Source organism: Bos indicus x Bos taurus, chromosome 7 (genome assembly GCF_003369695.1).
Source record: "Bos indicus x Bos taurus breed Angus x Brahman F1 hybrid chromosome 7, Bos_hybrid_MaternalHap_v2.0, whole genome shotgun sequence".
Lineage (NCBI taxonomy): Eukaryota > Metazoa > Chordata > Mammalia > Artiodactyla > Bovidae > Bos > Bos indicus x Bos taurus.
In genome coordinates, this window is record NC_040082.1 from 60,072,305 (window position 1) to 60,090,213 (window position 17,909).

The 17,909-nt window shown below is 49.4% G+C and overlaps 2 protein-coding genes across 4 annotated transcripts; one reads left to right on the top strand and one right to left on the bottom strand.

Moving 5' to 3' along the window:
* Positions 1-669: 669 nt before the first annotated feature.
* SMIM33 (small integral membrane protein 33) lies at positions 670-2,262 on the bottom strand. The gene has a single exon (XM_027546316.1). The coding sequence runs from the start codon at positions 1,520-1,522 to the stop codon at positions 803-805; it is 720 nt and encodes a 239-aa protein (XP_027402117.1). The 5' UTR covers positions 1,523-2,262; the 3' UTR covers positions 670-802.
* A 2,100-nt stretch (positions 2,263-4,362) lies between these two features.
* On the top strand, positions 4,363-12,468 carry ECSCR (endothelial cell surface expressed chemotaxis and apoptosis regulator). 3 transcript variants are annotated; one of them, XM_027546312.1, is made up of 10 exons: positions 4,363-4,504; positions 8,027-8,077; positions 8,231-8,284; positions 8,718-8,846; positions 9,264-9,311; positions 9,953-10,066; positions 10,466-10,564; positions 10,786-10,822; positions 11,871-11,967; positions 12,126-12,468. In XM_027546312.1, the coding sequence occupies exons 1-10, from the start codon at positions 4,444-4,446 to the stop codon at positions 12,132-12,134; spliced, it is 699 nt and encodes a 232-aa protein (XP_027402113.1). In that variant the 5' UTR covers positions 4,363-4,443; the 3' UTR covers positions 12,135-12,468. The 3 variants fall into 3 exon arrangements, with proteins under 3 accessions (XP_027402113.1, XP_027402114.1, XP_027402116.1); XM_027546313.1 differs by lacking the exon at positions 8,027-8,077; XM_027546315.1 differs by lacking the exons at positions 8,027-8,077; positions 8,231-8,284.
* Positions 12,469-17,909: the final 5,441 nt, after the last annotated feature.

Here is a 17,909-nt window from a genome sequence, read left to right on the forward strand (position 1 = left end):
GGCAAGGCCGGGGACCTGACAGCCAAAGCTCAGTTAGTGAAGGGCAGTGGATCTGCCTTCCTTTCCTGAGTCCCAGAGAAGGCAGACCCCTAGGTTCTTTGACTTGGCTCTCTCTGGTTGCCCTCACAGGACCTGGGGGCTATGGGGACAGGGCCTCCACCAGGAACCTCTGACATCCTTACACAAGGGTGGGGTGGATGGTGGAATCTCCCCAGCTGAACTCACTTTGACACCAAAAGGGGAGATAAGGAGTGGAGGAGGGAGTAGGAATTCAGAGGAGGAGGTTCAGGGGTCCGATGCTTCCTGAAGAGAAGGGGGTAGGTTTGTTAGGGTGGCTTTGGGCACTGGGAACGCTCACAGCAGCGTGTTTCTGGGCAGGGCTCTCAAGTTTCTTCTATTATTTTGGTCCTCACAGGGCTTCTTCTACAAATACTCTGCTGAGAGGGCAGCTCCAGTGAGTCCAGCTGTGCCCTTCTGAAGCTCTGAGGCCCAAGCCCCGGTTTGCTTTTGCCCTACTTCTCTGTCCGGGCTTCCCAGGTGGCTCACTGTGTAAAGAACCCACCTGTAACTCAGGAGACATAGGCAGTCTCGAGTTCATTCCCCAGGTTGGGAAGATCCCCTGGTGGAGGGCATGGCAACCCACTCCAGTATTCTTGCCTGGAGGATCCCGTGGAAAAAGGAGCCTAGTGGGTGATAGTCCATAGGGTCGCAGAGTCGACATGACTGAAGCAACTTAGCATGCACTATTCTGTCCAGTTTCTTGTTCTGACACAGCTGAGGCCAACTTTCCAAAGTCTCCCTCCTACAGAAACGTGACTTCATTGATGCTGAACCTGGGCCCATCTGGCACGGGGCGGGAGTCAGGGCCCGGAGGTTTCTGCTGGGGGTCTTCGTGACTGTCCTGATGGCCCAGCATGCGCCAGCGGATGAGGTAGATGCCGCCCTCTGGCTTTGGGGATGGTGGCTCTGTGGTGAGAGTGGCATGGCCTTTGTGCAGCCTTGGCCCAAAGTGGACCGCCACCACGATACAGACTGCCAGCAAGACAAAGACAGCGACGATGATGGTAAGCAGGGGCAGCCCGACCACTGGACGAGGGTCCCAGGCCCCACCCAGCACCTCCGGAAGCTGCTTCTGGGGCTCCTGCCCTGCTGAGCCATTGACAGTTGGAGAAAGCCATGGATGGTGGCCAGCCTGTGAGGGAAGCGGTAGAGGGAGAGGGTGACATGGGCATGTACACACAGAGAAAGACCAAGCTAGAGAGAGATAGACACCCAAAGGGAACTGAGAGAGGGACAAACAGACAGAGACCGAGAGACAGTAAAGACATGGTGAAATAGAAAGAGATGGCAGAGACAGAAAAACATAGAGATAAATACATAGCAATAGATAGAATGAAAGAAAGAGACAAGGGGATACAGAGAAAACGAGGAAGATACAAGGAGAGAGAGAGATAAAGAGATAGAAATGAAGATAAATACAGAGAACAGAGGGGACAAAACAGAGATCAGGAGACAAAGTCATTCAGAAAGGGACAAAGAGAGGGGCTTTATTACAGCCTAGCATATAAAGTTTATCCTTCCTTCCCCCACCAAGTCCTCTCCCACTGATCTCTCTTCCCAGGTCTCTAGCAAAATTCCTAAATACATCTAATGTCTTGGGTCAGGAGTCCTAGCACATTTTGGACTGCTCTCCCTTGTCTTGGCCAGGGGTCAGTGAGCAACTATTCCTTTCAGTCCCGGGAAAAGGGAGTCATTGTGTCCAGCTTCTTAGGTTCCCACTACTCCCCACCCACATGGTAGGAAGAAGGCTGGACTCCAGGGGAGGGAGAGAGGAAGAGGAGGCATGAACCCCAGAGGCTTGTGGGAAGTAAGATCTATACCTCACCCCATAATATCCACTTCCGGATCAGCTTGTGGTGGGCGCTGTAGGTTATGGAACACTCACAGGGGATTCCTGGTTCCATCCAAGATGGACTAAGGAGACCCCCTGCCAGCCTCTATCTCTTTCAGGGTCCCAGCATTCTTCTGCCTAAAGCTGGGGGTCATGATCCCTACCTCTGTCTGTCTCTACCCTGCTAAGTATTGGGTGGTGATGGGGTTTACTATCAAGGTAGCAAATCTCCAAACCATAGGCCCCAGAGCTGGCAAGGTTATCACAGGCTCAAGAAGCTCTCCCCCTGGTCTTCCCTTCCCCAGCTGGACCATAAGGAGCAGCCCTTGGGATGGAGACCCTCCCCTAACTCTAAGCCTCAGCCTGGCCATCCCCATGGGTAGGCAACTGGGGTCCAGGGGGGGTTGGCCAGTAAAAACCCACTCCCTTTAGTTCCTGAGTCACATTGTCCACCCCACCCATCCCCAGCACCTGTCCTTTGGCATCTTTAAAGCTTAATACCTACCTCACCTCCCCTGCTTGAAAGTCTTGCGCTCTCTAGGGCCCTGGCCACAGAGCTCCCAGGGTAGGGGGTGGGGAAGCAGTTCCGGATGTACAGGGGGAAAAGGGAAGCAGAGGCTGGTGCAAGACTTGGAGCCCTTGATTGCGGGAGTCTCACCAGCCTGGCAGAAGGGGGTGAGCTGAGAATCTACCTGATGCATTGTCCGGCTGTGCAAGGCTCTCTTGGGACTGGCGGCCAGCCGGGCAAAGGAGAGCCGGTTGCCTCAGCTGGGTCCCTACCCGGAGCTGCCACGTCTATGGGGCTTACAGGGCACACACCCTCTGCGCACACACCCTCACCGCTCTCTCCCGCGCTTTCACTTCCTTGAACATCTGGACTGCCCTGGGCCCGGCCCTCAACTCTGACAGTGCTTTGATCTTACTCCTAGGCCCCTCCTTTCACGTCCCCTGCCACCTTCAGGAGCTTGAGTCTGCCTGCTCATCTCTCCTTCACCGGATCCCAAGCACTTGCTCTAACCCCGCCCCCGCCCCCAAGCCTGCCGGCTGTACATCCCAACTGATTCCCTGAAGTCATTATCCTTTGATTTTTTTTTTAAAGCAATTTCTCAAGCACACTGAAAAGTACAGACTATAATATACTAAGTCTCTCTGGTCCAGTCACCAGTTCTGTTCATCTCAATAGTCTGTCACATTTATTTCAAAGAATTTTAAGAACGAAAACATTACAAATGGAAGCTTCACTCCTTACCCCTTCCCTCCTTCTCACCCTAGGGATAATCATCTTGTTGAATTTGATATTTATCATTCCCATGCAAGGCATTCTTCTCTCTTTGTGCTTTTTCTTCTTTGGTTTTTACAAGTATGAATTCTGTTATGTCTGTTTGCATTTGTCTATAACTTCATTTGTGAATGTGTGTGCTTTAATGCTTCTGAGTTACAAGAAGTGCCCACTAATTTTGCCTCTCTCTGGAAACAGTTTTTTTTTTAATGTATTTATTTGGCTGGGCCAGGTCTTAGTTGCACCATGTGGGATCTAGTTCCCCGACCAGGGATTGAACCCAGGCCCCCTGCACTGGGAACATAGGGTCTTAGCCACTGGACCACCAGGGAAGTGCCCCTGGAAACAGTTTATAAAGGATAACTTTTGGTTCCCAACTAACTCCATGGGACCAGCCATCCCTCAATCTGTTCCTCACTGTGCAGCCACCACCCTTTATTCTAGTTTGGAGACCAGGAGACCCCCTAGGAACTCCTCTCACCCTGTGATCTGATCCCAGAAGGTAAGCCTCCTGATTCCTTGTCTCTCAGCCCAGCTGCTACACATGCTGATTTTTAGGGACTCCACTCAACCTCCAAGCTCACTTAAGCTCTGGTCACTGGGTTTCTGACTTGACCTGCAGAGTGAGTACAACTGGCTGGCTGGACGCTAAGGACAGGGTGCTGCTGGAGCACAGGGAACACTGGACCCCAACACGAGGGGAGGGCTGAGGGAGGGATGCTTAGAACGTGGTCCTTTAGTTTTTCTATGCAGAGTAACAAGAATGTTGTAATACCTCCCTGAAAGATGCAAGGAGTCCCAGCTGGATCTGGAGGCCTGAGGAGGGAGAGGTGCGTAGAGGATTCAGAGTCTACAGAGGGTGGGCGGCTGAGCTTTAGGGCTCAGTGAGACAGAGTGATACTCCAAGAAAACCTCTGGGTGGTGTGTGGAGGGATAGATGGACCCCTGCAGAGGGGAAGAGAGGGGGTGCGGGGCCAGGTCGCCATCACTGGCTTTTGTGCCCAGGTCCTGGCGGAGACCACGTGGCCCTAGCCAAGGCCACAAGGAGCCTGGGCGCAGGCGCTGCGCTGTTTGGGCCTTACATCCTCAGCTGGGCTGCCTGACTGAGCAGGGCCCCTGGAGCCAGTCCCAATCTGTTTCCTTCTATTCTTTGACAGGAAGCTCCTGGAGAGCCAGCCCCCACCCCCACCCCGCCCCAGCAGTCCCTCTCTCTTCTCCACTATGGACAGAGCTTCCACTCAGAGGCTGCCTGCCGGTTGCAGACCAAGCTGACATGGGGAGTGTCAGAGAAACGCAGCTGCGCTGGGCCATCCTGGGCTTCCTCCTGCTCCAAGGTAAGAGGCACCCACCACCATCCTTCAGCAGTTCTTCTCCAGTGGCCAGCAGTTCTGGGCGCCTGTCCCTCCTTTGGGACACGCACAGCACGCAGGCTCTCCATCCAGGGCTTCACTCTCCCGGAGGGAAATTCCAGAGCCTTGTCATGAAGCGGATTACTTGGATGGGGAGCTGGTCATTCCCAGGCAGCAGTAAAATAGAGATATTCTTAAATGCTTTGGTGGGAAACTTTCCAGGGAGAACTGGGCCCCCCAGAGAGGCTGGCCCCCTGAAATGTGGGAAGTGACTGTCTTGGTGTGAGGTTCAAGCTGGAAAGCTCCCCCCAGGCTGTCCTAGCACAAAATGGTCTGTACCTTGGGCTTCACAGGTGATCTTTTTTCTTCTTTCATATGAGGAATAACAACCTAGGATCTCCAATTATTGACTTTACAGTCAAATCACAGCAATGAAGACTCAGGTTAGATAGAAAGAACTATTTGCCTAAGAAACTGTACACATTTCATCTAGGGGGCCAGATGAAATCATCCCCAAAAGAAATGACTTGGGAACAACACATCTCAGGGCTCTGGTAGCTTATGACTTACGAGGTAGCTCATAAGGGGTCTTCTAATTAGGGAGCAATTGCTGGGAATCATGAGAAATCCAGGAGATTCTGACTCACAGGGCAGAAACTTCCCTTTGGTCATCCCCTCCCCACCCCCACTCCACCGTCCACAAGCCCTCCGCCGAGGATTTAGGAGCATGTGCTCAAAGCAGCAGAAGGAAGTTCTAGAGTATTTGGATGGGGAGGGGAGGGAGGATGGGTTTTTTTTTGGTGGTGGGTGAGAGGGCCTGAGTACTCCAACAGTCTGTCTCCTGGAGAGGTCAGACATGTCTCTGAAAGCCCAAAGACTGAGTGTAAAACTCTGATCATCCCAATCCTATGCCTGCCAACCCCCTCCCAGGAGGACAGAGTCACTCACTTGACCTGAGGCTCGGGGACTAGGTGGTTGTAGAAACTGCAGAAATGGCAGAGGAGTAAATGAAAAAGTGAGACTCATGAGGGGACATTTTCACAAAGCTAGGCTTCTCCCAGCTTCCCCACCTGCCTTCCTGCCCCAAGCAAGCACCAGGGCTGGGAATGTCCTTAGTTTTTCTGCCTGAACCATGAGCACCTTTGAGTATCCTAACTGCTCCTCCCAGGATCTCAGAGCGCTCACTCTTGTCTTCTTTGTTGGATTGGAGAATCTTTCGAGGATATTCAGGCTCACAGAGAGACTTGACTGTGGAGACACAGATTCAGGGCAGACTTGAAACTTAGAGGATTAAAGAGAAGGGGCAAAAATTAAAATGTCCAGAATTTCTTGAGCATGAGCTGTCAGGAACTATGTTAAGTGCTTTGTGTGCATTTTCTTATCCTCACAACCACTTGTGGGCTACTAAAATCACTTGCATTTTAAAGAAAACTGAGGCCCAGGTCAGACAGTAAGTGACAGAATCAGGGCTTGAACCCAAGACCATCAGTCTACAAAATCCATGATTTTAACTACTTAACTCTGCTGCTGAGGAACATAGTGTGGTGGTGGTCAAGACAGAGAGGAGAGAGGCTAGAAGGGAATGAAGCAGGTAGGAATAAGGGAGAGGACACAAGAAAATAAGAAATCCCTGTGGTCAGTGTTCTTCCAGTTCTGCATGCCCAGTGGCCTGAGGCACCTCCGCCTGTAGGAACACAAGCTCCCCAAGTCCCTCCTCTCCTCAGTGAGGAATCCACTGTTGACACAGTGTTCTGGTTGGAGGAGGGGAGACGGTAGACAAAGAAAGAGCAGGTCACTGCTAGTTGGAGCTTGTGACTTTGAAACTCCTTCTAACTAGTTTTGCTTCTAGAAAAGTGCAAGAAGGCAGTGAACTGTGCCTTCCCACTAAAAACCAAAGTTATAACTTTCTAGAACTAAGATGGTACCTTAGATATGCTTGATCAATAACTGATAGATTGATCTATCTGATATATGTCTATCAATTACTGATAGACATGCCTCAGATTGAAAGGGTTTGCCCAGGGTCAGCTGGGAAGAGTTCTCTCTAGGCTGGGGCACCTAGAAGCTTTAGCTCCCCGCTTGACACCCCCACCCAAGGAGGGAATGGGGCTATGAGAGATGGTGACCTGGAAAAACGTGGCCCAGGCTTTGGGCAAGCTTGGGCTTGGAAGCAATTAATTCCTCTCCATCTGAGTGATAGCCTCACGGAAAAAGGCAGTGGTTAAAGAAAATAAACAGACCAGCAGGCTGTCCCAGGCTGGGCGGGCCCCTGGCCCTTAGCCGCCTCTGTTCACCCGGGCCCCGGGGCTTCCAGGCCTGGTGCTTCCCTATTGATGAGGGGCCGAGGGAGCAGGAGGCCAGGCCAGTGGCTGCAGTCCCTGCCCAGCCAGTGGAGGACGGGAACCCAGCTGGGCGGCTCCACTTCCCCACGATGTTTTCCTTTCACATTGTTCACAGGTTTCAGGAATGATTTCATTGTGGAAAATGAGCAAAGAGGTTCCACACACACAGGGGACACATGTATGGGCACACCAGCACACACGGCCTCTGCGTGGAGGCCCACAAGCACACACGTGTACGTACAGAAAAGGGAACGAGGGCTTGTGACCGGGGCCTCCTGATAATTGCTCCTCCCTGGGTTTGGCCAACAGTGACCATTTCCAAAGTAGCCTATACCTGTTAGAGTACACTGGTTGCTCATTCTAGAATTTCCTTGCTTCCCGTGTGTACCTCAGAACTTGCTTCCTTTGTAGGCCCCCCCTCCAGCAGGAGGGACAGAGAGACAGCCCAGACACCAAGCCCAGCCCCTAACTCCATCTTATTCACCACATCTTTTCATCCCCTTCCCTTGGGGCAAGGCCAGGATGACAGCATTCACAGAAAAGGAATGGCTCTGCAGCACTGTAGGGAGACCTAAATGAGAGGCCTGAGTTCTGGGTCTTTGTCTAGACGTGTCCTGTCACTGGCCCTCTGTCCTCGGACATATTGCTAATTTGAAACAACCTTCCCCTGGATTCATGTCAGGTTTGTATGTAACCCATGTGGGGTTGAAGAGACCGGAAAGGACTTTGGGACACTGAACCATGAAGTGGTGGTGACAGTGCGACTGAGTCACAGAGGAAGCCGGCACCACGAGCTGGAGTCACATCCTCTAGCCCTCTGCCAGGCTGTCTGCCTTCTAGCACAGGGGGCTGGAAGCCAAAAGGCCTGGGTTCCTCTCCAGGGTGCGCACTGGGCAGAAAGCTCGCCAAGCTAGTCTGTATGTTCGCCTTTCTCTTGCCGGCCGCAGCTTCCAGCTGCGTCATTCAGGGCTGGGTGCTTAGGAAAGAAGAGCTCCAGGCCCGTTTTGCAGTAATCTCTCACATGCCTTGAGAGTGGAGAGAGATGGATGATTGGGTGGTGGATGGGGTAGGGAGAAAAGTCTAGAAAACACCAGCTTAGCGAAGAAGAGAGGGAGACAGAGCAGTCAGAGGCAGTGGACCCTCAGTCTCAGATGATCTGTTTCAGGAGCCTTCAGCAGTCAAAGTTCAACCACACAGCCAGCTTCCCCTGAAACAAGTGAGTGTGGCTGCCGAGTGGCCAAGCCTGCCCCTTGCCCTCTCCCCAGCCCTTAGACCTGCTTGGAGCCCAAGGGTTCTTGGGTGGGCTAGGGAGCGTGGTGGCATCACCAAACCTGCCCAGCCTCCAACTGCCCTCCGCCTATATTTGCAGGTCCTTCCACAGAGGCCAACAGCTTAAGCCCTCTGTCCGGCACCTGGACCACAGGTACCCCGCTGCTCAGGTTATAGATGTCATCCAGACAGGGTCCAACAAGGAGGCAGACACGGAGTCTGCTCTAAAGGACAATACAGAGTAGTAGGGGACCAGACAAGTAAATAGGACCCCACATTGACAGTTAGGAGGCGGGGAAGGGTCACGATGGGCATAAGCCAAAGGTGCTATGGGAACCCAGGCAACATCAACCCCTTCAGATGTAGGGCCAGACATCCCAGACTGAGTGGTCTCTGAAGCTGAGGCCCAAAAAGAAGTCAGTCAGATGGAGGCTGTGGGTTGGAGGGCGGTAGGGCATACCGCAGACAGAGGGCCCTGCAAAGGTAAAGGCCCAGAGGAACTGAAGGCAGGTTTGGGACTAAAGGGCCTCGCTGGTCACATGCTGGCTGAGGCCCTAAGCAGGCCACATGCGCTTCCTAATCTGCAGCAGCATCAGAGACGCCCTCACAGTTCTCCACGGAAGCCGTGACTCTGAGTTCAAGCACCGTGGCTGATCACTTGCCGTCCTCTCCGGGACCGACTTGGTCCCAGTCACAGAAACACACGTCAGGACTCAGTGAGTACCCAGGGCCGGGGGTGGAAAAACACCGGGTCATGTCTGACTGAATTCCTTCTTCCTTGTTCAGGAGGCCCAGGGTCCTGCCCCACAATGAGGGTTCACACCAGGGTCCACACCAGTGGTACCCTGCTTTGGGAGACAACTAGAGCTTCCTGGGGCTGAGGGTGGGGAGAATGGAGCTAGGAATGGGTCACAGTGAAGGTAAAAGGAGCCTGGACTCAGAATTAATAAAGACATAGATGGGATAAGTGGCGGGGAGCGGGGGTAAGAAAAGGCAAAATGATGGAAAGGAAGGCATAAAGGGTTGGGAAAGGGCTACACGCTTCTCAGGGCAGGTTGGCCTTCACCTGGCAATATGGGAGAAAACCAGGAGTGGGTGGGTGCCTTCCATCTGGGCCCTGTTTTATGGTGCAGGCGCTGATGTTCCGAGCAGTGGCAGGAGCAGCGACAGCATGAGTGGAGGTATGTCCTGTCTGTGCTCACAGAGCAGAGAGCCCTGACCCTTTCTCTTGTCCCAGCCCTCTGCTCTTCGAGTTTTTTAATACTTCCCACCTTATTTGGTGGGGCGGGGGGTAAGGATAAGGAAGTGGAATTGTGGAATTGCAATCAGGCCTACAGTAAATGTGTTGAAGCTGGGCAGAGATGGGCAACAGTACTGCATTATGAGAGCATCAGAAACGTGTGTCCATTAACTGGCAGCCTGACTTCTTAGGTCAGTGCCTGGGGACAAACTTCCAGTGCCCTTCCTTCCTCCCAGTTCAACATTTGGCAAAACACAGATGGTTCCCTGTGTTTTGTTTTAGGAGCCCAGTCTGACTCCCTATCTCTGCAGCCCTCCTCTGGGCCCCACGGGTGTGGTGGGAAAAGCATAATGAGGGGAAGCATCCTGAACTTTCTGAAGTCCTCTGGAACTAGGAACATGAGCAACCACAGTGCTCTTCCCGTGATCCCATGTCTCCCAGTTCTGGAGGGTGGGAGGGTGTCTCTTGTGGGAGTTCTCTCCTCAGTCCTCTACCTGGGGGAAGTGGGAAGGGACTGGCTTTCTCATGTAGGCTGAGTCAGTCCCTCCACTGATACCTCCATCCCTCCCTGCTCCTTTCTAGATACCTCTCACAATGTTACTTCCACATCACCCAACATGAGTTTTAGGACGACAGCAGACTCCACTGTCCCACCCAGCCCCACGTCAGAGACGGTGCTCACTGTGGCTGCATTTGGTGAGAGGGAGAAGGTGGGGAGTGGCGGATGGGAGGCTCATGCCTGAACTGACTTGAACTCTGGGTCTGGGAACAAAAGTTCAAATCTTGCCCATTTGTTTCAGGAGGGTTGACTGATGAAGAAGATGCTGGTGGGGAAGGAGCCTCCATTGGCCCTCCACTCAGCTCTTTTGGACTCTGCTGGACTCCATGTTCTTAAGAGAGGATAGGGTGGGCTGTGGAAGTCACTTTGGCCAGGGATACAGGCTGAGAGCGCATTCATTTGGGAGTGAAGGGGAATTCACTTTGCTCCCAGAACCTGTATAAACAGCACTCAGCTGGGAAGGGAATCTGGACTCCTGTTGCCCTCTTTTGTCCCTGCCTCTGCCTTTCCCTCACCCCACTCTTCTCCCTGTTCAGGTGTTATCAGCTTCATTGCCATCCTAGTGGTTGTGGTGATTGTCCTGGTCAGTGTGGTCAGTCTAAGGTTTAAGTGTCGGAAGAACAAGGAGTCTGAAGGTACATGCCCTGACTCTCAGGGCCCCCTTTGCCTCTCTTTGATGAGGGACCCACAGCCAGACTCTAGGCCTGGCACCCAGCCCAGAATTGAGGGAAGGAACAGCACGCAGGAGAAATGAGAAATGGGGCGGGGGTGGTCCACTTAGGTGGGCTTTGAAGGGCCAATTGGCCTTCTGAGTTACAGCCTGTGGCCTCTAACCTGTGCCTTTGGGTTTTTACAGATCCCCAGAAACCTGGGAGTTCAGGGCTCTCTGAAAGGTAAGACTATTAGAAGTGCAAGGAAAGAATCATTTACTGACCTCTTACTCCTCCACTCCAAGAGGGAACCAATGCTTCCTGCTTTTTATACACACATACACACACCCACACCCCACACCACCCCCCCCAACACACACACACGAGTCCTGACAGCCTCACTGAGGCCAGGGCTGGGGGTGGACAGGATAGGGGTGGAACTGAAAGGAAACTGTCAGGCGAGAGGAGATGGACTTTGCCCCCAAGGAATCCTTTATCCCCAAGGCTAAGCCTTTATTAGCCTCTTCATGAAAAGCGAAGGAATTCAGATTCTAATATACTCCTTCAACAGAGGGTACGTATTTAAGGAACCACTTTCTAAACACCTTGTATGTGTCAAGCACTATCTTAGGTATTTTGTAATACCGGGAGTTGGTGATGGACAGGGAGGCCTGGCGTGCTGCAATTCATGAGGTTGCAAAGAGTCGGACACAACTAAGCGACTGAACTGAACTGAATATTATGTCAAGTCCTTAGAGTTCTTCAAGGCAGATATTTCTGCATTTTACACATTCTGCATTCTACATTTTAATGCAGAAATATCTACATTAAAAAAATAAGACTTAAGAGAAGTTGTGGTGCTAGAGGTGAAGAACCTGCCTACCAATGCAGGAGACATGAGACATGTGTTTGATCCCTGAGTCGGGAAAATCCCCTAGAGGAGGAAATGGCAACCCACTCCAGCATTTTTGCCTGGAGAATCCCATGGACAGAGGAGCCTAGTGGGCTACACTCCACAGGGTCACAAAGAATCAGATACGACTGAAGCAACTTAGTATGCAGGGGAGGTTTTAACTTGGTCCAGGTCACACAAGTAGTAAGATTTAAAACTAAGATTTAAACACAAGTCTTTTGGGCTTCTAAGCACATACTCATTTGATGACAGTCTACCACCAAAATAAAGGCTTCTCAAAACAAAGGTCTAAGTTTCAATACTCCCCCCAACAATTCCTTGACCCTCAATGCCCTGTGGCTTCTTCTCTCTAAAACCCATGTTCCCTTCCTTCCCCAGCGGTTCCACAGCCAATGGAGAGAAAGAGAGCATCACTCTTATCTCGATGAAGAACATCAACATGAATAACAGCAAAGGATGCCCCTCAGCAGAGAAGGTGCATTTTTCCCCTGGTTCCTTCCTTCTCCTTCCTCCTCCTTTCAGGCTCTATCTCCTTAATCAGAAAGGAGATACTCTCGAAGGCCCAGACTCTTCTTTCCCTACCCAACCATAGCTAATAACGTCACCCATCCTCATTATGTATTTATTTTGCAGGTTCTTTAAAAGCAACCTTGGGTCCCAATGGATCTGATGATGATGCAACTGCCCTGTGACTGTAAGGAAGAAGGTGATGGAATCAGTAGAGGCAATGAACCAGATATAAATTATTGTTTCCCATTTACTCCCAGACTGAAAGGACACTAGCATCCCTCCAGATCTGAGAGGGAGCTGCCAGTATGAGAGACGCTTTCCCATGTGAACAGTCAGCCTAGAAACACAGCCTGCTCCTCCCTGCCATTTCAAAGTCACAGGAAGGAGTCTATGGAGCCAGAGCAAGGAGAATGACAAAATGAACTGATCCTTTTTCCTTGGCATTAAAGTTATTTTCTGACCTGCAGTCTAATTTCTTTTAAGGTCTATGCTCCCATGAGTATTTCTTAGTGTTTTAGCAGTTCTGGGGCCTCCTTTTGGAGGTAAGGCATGTGTACAATTTCTACCCCTGTAGGGAGCTCTCTGAGAAACTTGGGAAGTGGAGAAAATGTTTTATTAGGTCTGCCTTGTTCTAATTGATTTATTAAGTAGTGATGAGGACTAACCACTCCAATAGAAGGGACAGAAAAGGAGCTATAAACAGTGACCAACTGTCACCAGTTGGTCTGCAGAGTGAGAACACGAGAGGTACAACGCATTTTGATTCAGACATTTCGGTGACAAGAGCTGAATAATATAAAGGCAAATGTCCTCTGCCTGCCCCAAGTAGACGTGATTCACTTTCATCCTACCGGTGGGAATAGCACTGGGAAGGATAGATCTATGACTTCATAAACCTAAATCTACCCCCTCTGCCCCACACAGCTATGATTTCTGTGTCTGAGAAACAGAATGAAGGTTCACAAACACGGTAAAGTCATTTAAAGAGAATGAGAAAAAGAAAGTAATCTGTATTCTTAGTAATCTCTACCGTGACACTGGTTTGGAAGTGAATCTTGGTTGGGGAGAGTCAATGGAAGAGTCATCTGGGTATGTCTGCATGGAGCACCGTAAGCATCTGAATGATGGCAGTTTAGAACACAGGAAAATACAAATCAGCCATTCTGAAGCAACCATAGGCTATTTTCTTCTGGATTTAGACTCTATGAAGTAACAGGATAGAGAAAGCTTAGAACAGAAAGTTTCACTCTACTTGTCTCAATGAAACTATTAAAGTGGTCTGAAGAAACCGACTGGATTGTAAAATCCTCTAGGGCAGGGCCTGTAACCTGCTCATGTCTGTAGCTTCTATGTGGTACACCGTGCCCAGTACATCAGAGGTCACGAAAACTGGCTTGTGAGTGCAGAGAATCTAGTCAAAAGGCTGGGCTCTGCCACAGACTTGCAGCTTGATTTGGGTGAAACCATCCCCATCTCTGAAACTATTTTCTTACTTTTAAAGTGAGGTGGGTAGACTACTTGGTCTTCCCTATCTTTTTTAGTTCTTATATTCTACACTTGATAAACTCAAGATGTAAGAGAAAATGAACACAATATTTTGAGCAGAGATCGTTCTGGGTGGGAGCCAGAGACAAGTATTGGGTGACTCTGGGACTTAGATTTTCCTATGTGTTAGTTGTGCATCAATGTGGAAGAATGATCCTGGCCTAGCCCTGTCTATCTCACAGGCTACTTGGTAGGTAAAATGGAATAGTAAATGTGAAGACACTTGGAAAGTAAAAGGGCTAGCTGGCAACTGCAGCAGATAATGTGGAGTACCACTACCCAGGTCCCACTTCAGGATCAAGACTCTTGACCTTAAACTGCTGGGAGTGTTGGCTGCTGAGGGCTCATAGCTGACTTATGACCAGTCAATGGGGGTGGAGGTAGGGGTGAAGACCTGGACTCCTTATATCAATTTCTCCCTCTGCTTAATCTTGCTTCCCTTATAACTCGAAACTTAATGTTAGGAACACTCAACAATAAACCTTCAGCATACAAATCTCAGAGACTCTATTTCCTGGAGTACCCAACATGTGACAGCAATTCTATAGCTTTTAAAAATAATTGATATATTTTATTTAAGCCACAATGCAAAAAACACATGACTTCCTAGCCAGTTCCAGTACAAAAATCCATTCACTGGGACAGAACTCTCCAGGTGACCTAACAATGTCTAGAAGTACTGGATTCTTTTTGAATTGTTATTGTTACTCTGACTGAGAGGGGGACTTGGTTCAGTTCCTTATCATGCTGGACTAATTAGGTTAAGGACATGCTTTCATTCTAGGTAACTCAGTTGACATCTTCATTATAAGGCCACAAACTTCCCCCTGATTCTGGACAATGTTATGCAAATATGAGCTGTTAGTCCTAAGGAATTTATATGTGGGAGAGATGGGGTGAACTGGTATCAACAAGAGACTAAAAGCCTTTACCCTGAAATTGACATTGAAATACCACATTAGCCAAGTTGACTTTCCTGTTGTCAAATAAATACCCTTTTGGAAGAGGTTAAGGATGAATTCACTTCATGCTGAATTCTGCTCTCTAGCAAGCTATATTAGAGGGGTTTCTGCTGGAGAATCCTACTATTTATGTAAATACAGAACCCCACCTCTGACAGGAAATCCAAGTATAGCCTTTCCCTGCAGCTTCCCTGAGCCCATATTTCTTCCTTGATGTCTAGACAACAGGATGGTGGTCATTTTACTGGACGGCTTCCTCCCTATGCTAACATAGGACTCCAGGACTCCAAGGCAGGAACAGGTGGCAGGGGTGGGCTACTTGCTATGTGTTCTTCCCTTGCTTCTCCCTGCATCCAATGGGAGGTCAACTGAAAAGTCATCTCAGGAGCACAGGCTCTATCAAACAGAAGGATGATTTATTCAGTATCTTTCTTCCAGGGCTGGATGGAGCAGCATCTCAATCATATAGGGGACACAGCAAACCTCAGTATCACCAGCAAAAATTCACTACAGTTCAACAAATTTTTCTAAAAGTAGAGAAACTGATAGAAAATCTGAGGCTGATTCTAGGTGAAGTGGTTTAGCAGATGAATAGTTACTGCAGACCTCCCAGCCCAGGTCTTGAACACAATTTCCCAAAGCCAGGCTCCTGCTGCTGCTGCTGCTAAGTTGCTTCAGTCATGTCCTACTCTGTGCAACCCCATAGACGGCAGCCCACCAGGCTCCCCCGCCCCTGGGATTCTCCAGGCAAGAACACTGGAGTGGGTAGCCATTTCCTTCTCCAATGCAGGAAAGTGAAAAGTGAAAGTGAAGTCATTCAGTCGTGCCTGACCCTCAGCAACCCCATGGACTACAGCCTACCAGGCTCCTCCGCCCATGGGATTTTCCAGGCAAGGCAGGCTGGTACTACTCAATTCTATTGAATTTGCTAGGAAACATTGTGTGGCTATGCTCAGCATTTTCCCCCTTGATTTGTGGATGTCCTTTCTCATCTCTTTGAACTTCTTTCTGCACCTACCTCCCTTTCTTTGAGGTTCAAGTTTGAGGCCAAGTTCTTGTCCCTTATTTCCTTCCCAGGTGCTCTCACTCTTCCTGCTGATTACTTTCCCCAGCACCTCCATCCTGAGCCCTTTAAGCCCACAGTTTCCTCTTTTACCAAACAGAGATTGAATTTGACAGTGCGAATTATTTTTGTTGTGTAGTTGGCGTGCTTAAGCAAAAACTGGCACAGACGTGTTCTAAATGTTGAGGATTTGGAGTTCTAAGTTAGTCCTGGTGATATAGTCACAGAAAAATTCACCCAGAAGTGTTAATTGAAGTGTAAATGAGCTGATGGATATATTTGCATGGTAATATCTGAGAAAGTTGTATGCTAAACCATTTTTTACTGATCTAGAAGTCACCAAGCCATCTAGAAGTGGAGGAAGTGAGGTTTCAGAGGATAACGGGAAAGGTCATTGAGGTACCAGACATTTCCAAGAGGCCTCAGCTTCCCAAATCTTGTCCAGAATTCTTGAACCTGGACCCTACTCCTAGTTCAGTTCAGTTCAGCTCAGTCGCTCAGTCATGTCCAACTCTTTGTGACCCCATGGACTGCAGCACACCAGGTCTCCCTATCCATCACCAACTCCTGGAGCTTACTGAAACTCATGTCCATCGAATCGGTGATGCCATCCAACCATCTCATCCTCTGTCTTCCCCTTCTCCTTATGCCTTCAGTCTTTCCCAACATCTGGGTCTTTTCCAATGAGTCAGTTCTTCACATTAGGTGGCCCAAGTATTGGAGCTTCAGCTTCAACATCAGCCTTTCCAATGAATATTCAGGACTGATTTCCTTTAGGATTGACTGGTTTGATCTCCTTATAGTCCAAGGGACTCTCAAGAGTTCTTCTCCAACACCACAGTTCAAAAGCATAAATTCAGCACTCAGATTTCTTTATAATCCAACTCTCACATCCATACATGACTTATGGAAAAACCATAGCTTTGACTAGATGAACCTTTGTTGGCAAAGTGATGTCTCTGCTTTTTACTATGTTGTCTAGGTTAGTCATAGCTTTTCTTCCAAGGAGCAAACATCTTTTAATTTCATGGCTGCAGTCACCATCTGCAGTGATTTTGGAGCTCCCCAAAATAAAATCTCTCACTGTTTCCATTGTTCCCCCATCTATTTGCCATGAAGTGATGGGACCAGATGCCATGATCTTAGTTTTCTGAATGTTGAGTTTTAAGCCAACTTTTTCGCTCTCCTCTTTCACTTTCATCAAAAGGCTCTTTGCTTCTTCTTTATTTTCTGCCATAAGGGTGGTGTCATCTGTGTATCTGAGGTTAATGATATTCCCCCCAGCTATCTTGATTCTAGCTTGTGTTTCATCCAGCCTGGCATTTCACGTGATGTACTCTGCATGTAAGTGAAATAAGCAAGGTGACAATATACAGCCTTGAAGTACTCCTTTTCCTATTTGGAACCAGTCTGTTGTTTCATGTCCAGTTCTAACTGTTGCTTCCTGACCTGTATGCAGATTTCTCAACAGGCAGGTCAGGTGGTCTGGCACTCCCATCTCTTGAAGAATTTTCCACAGTTTGTTGTGATCCACACGGTCAAAGGGTTTGGCATAGTCAATAAAGCAGAAATAGATGTTTTTCTGGAACTCTCTTGCTTTTTCAATGATCCAATGGATGTTGGCAATTTGATCTCTGGCTCCTCTGCCTTTTCTAAAACCAGCTTGAACATCTGGAATTTTATGGTTCACGTACTGTTGAAGCCTGGCTTGGAGAATTTTGAGCATTACTTTACTAGCATGTGCTGCTGCTGCTGCTGCTGCTGCGTCACTTCAGTTGTGTCCGACTCTGTGCGACCCCATAGACGGCAGCCCACCAGGCTCCCCCGTCCCTGGGATTCTCCAGGCAAGACACTGGAGTGGGTTGCCATTCCCTTCTCCAATGCATGAAAGTGAAAAGTGAAAGTGAAGTCATTCAGTCGTGTCCAACTCTTAGTGACCCCATGGACTGAAGCCCACGAGGCTCCTCTGTCCATGGGATTTTCCAGGCAAGAGTACTGGAGTGGGGTGCCATTGCCTTCTCCGTACTGGCATGTGAGATGAGTGCAATTGCGTGCTAGTTTGAGCATTCTTTGGCATTGCCTTTCTTTGGGATTGGAATGAAAACTGACCTTTTCCAGTCCTGTGGCCACTGCTGAGTTTTCCAAATTTGCTGGCAAATTGAGTGTAGCACTTTCACAGCATCATCTTTTGGGATTTGAAATAGCTGAGCTGGAATTCCATCACCTCCACTAGCTTTGTTCATAGTGATGATTCCTAAGGCCCACTTGACTTCACATTCCAGGATGTCTGGCTCTAAATGAGGGATCATACCATTGTGGTTATCTGGGTAATGAAGA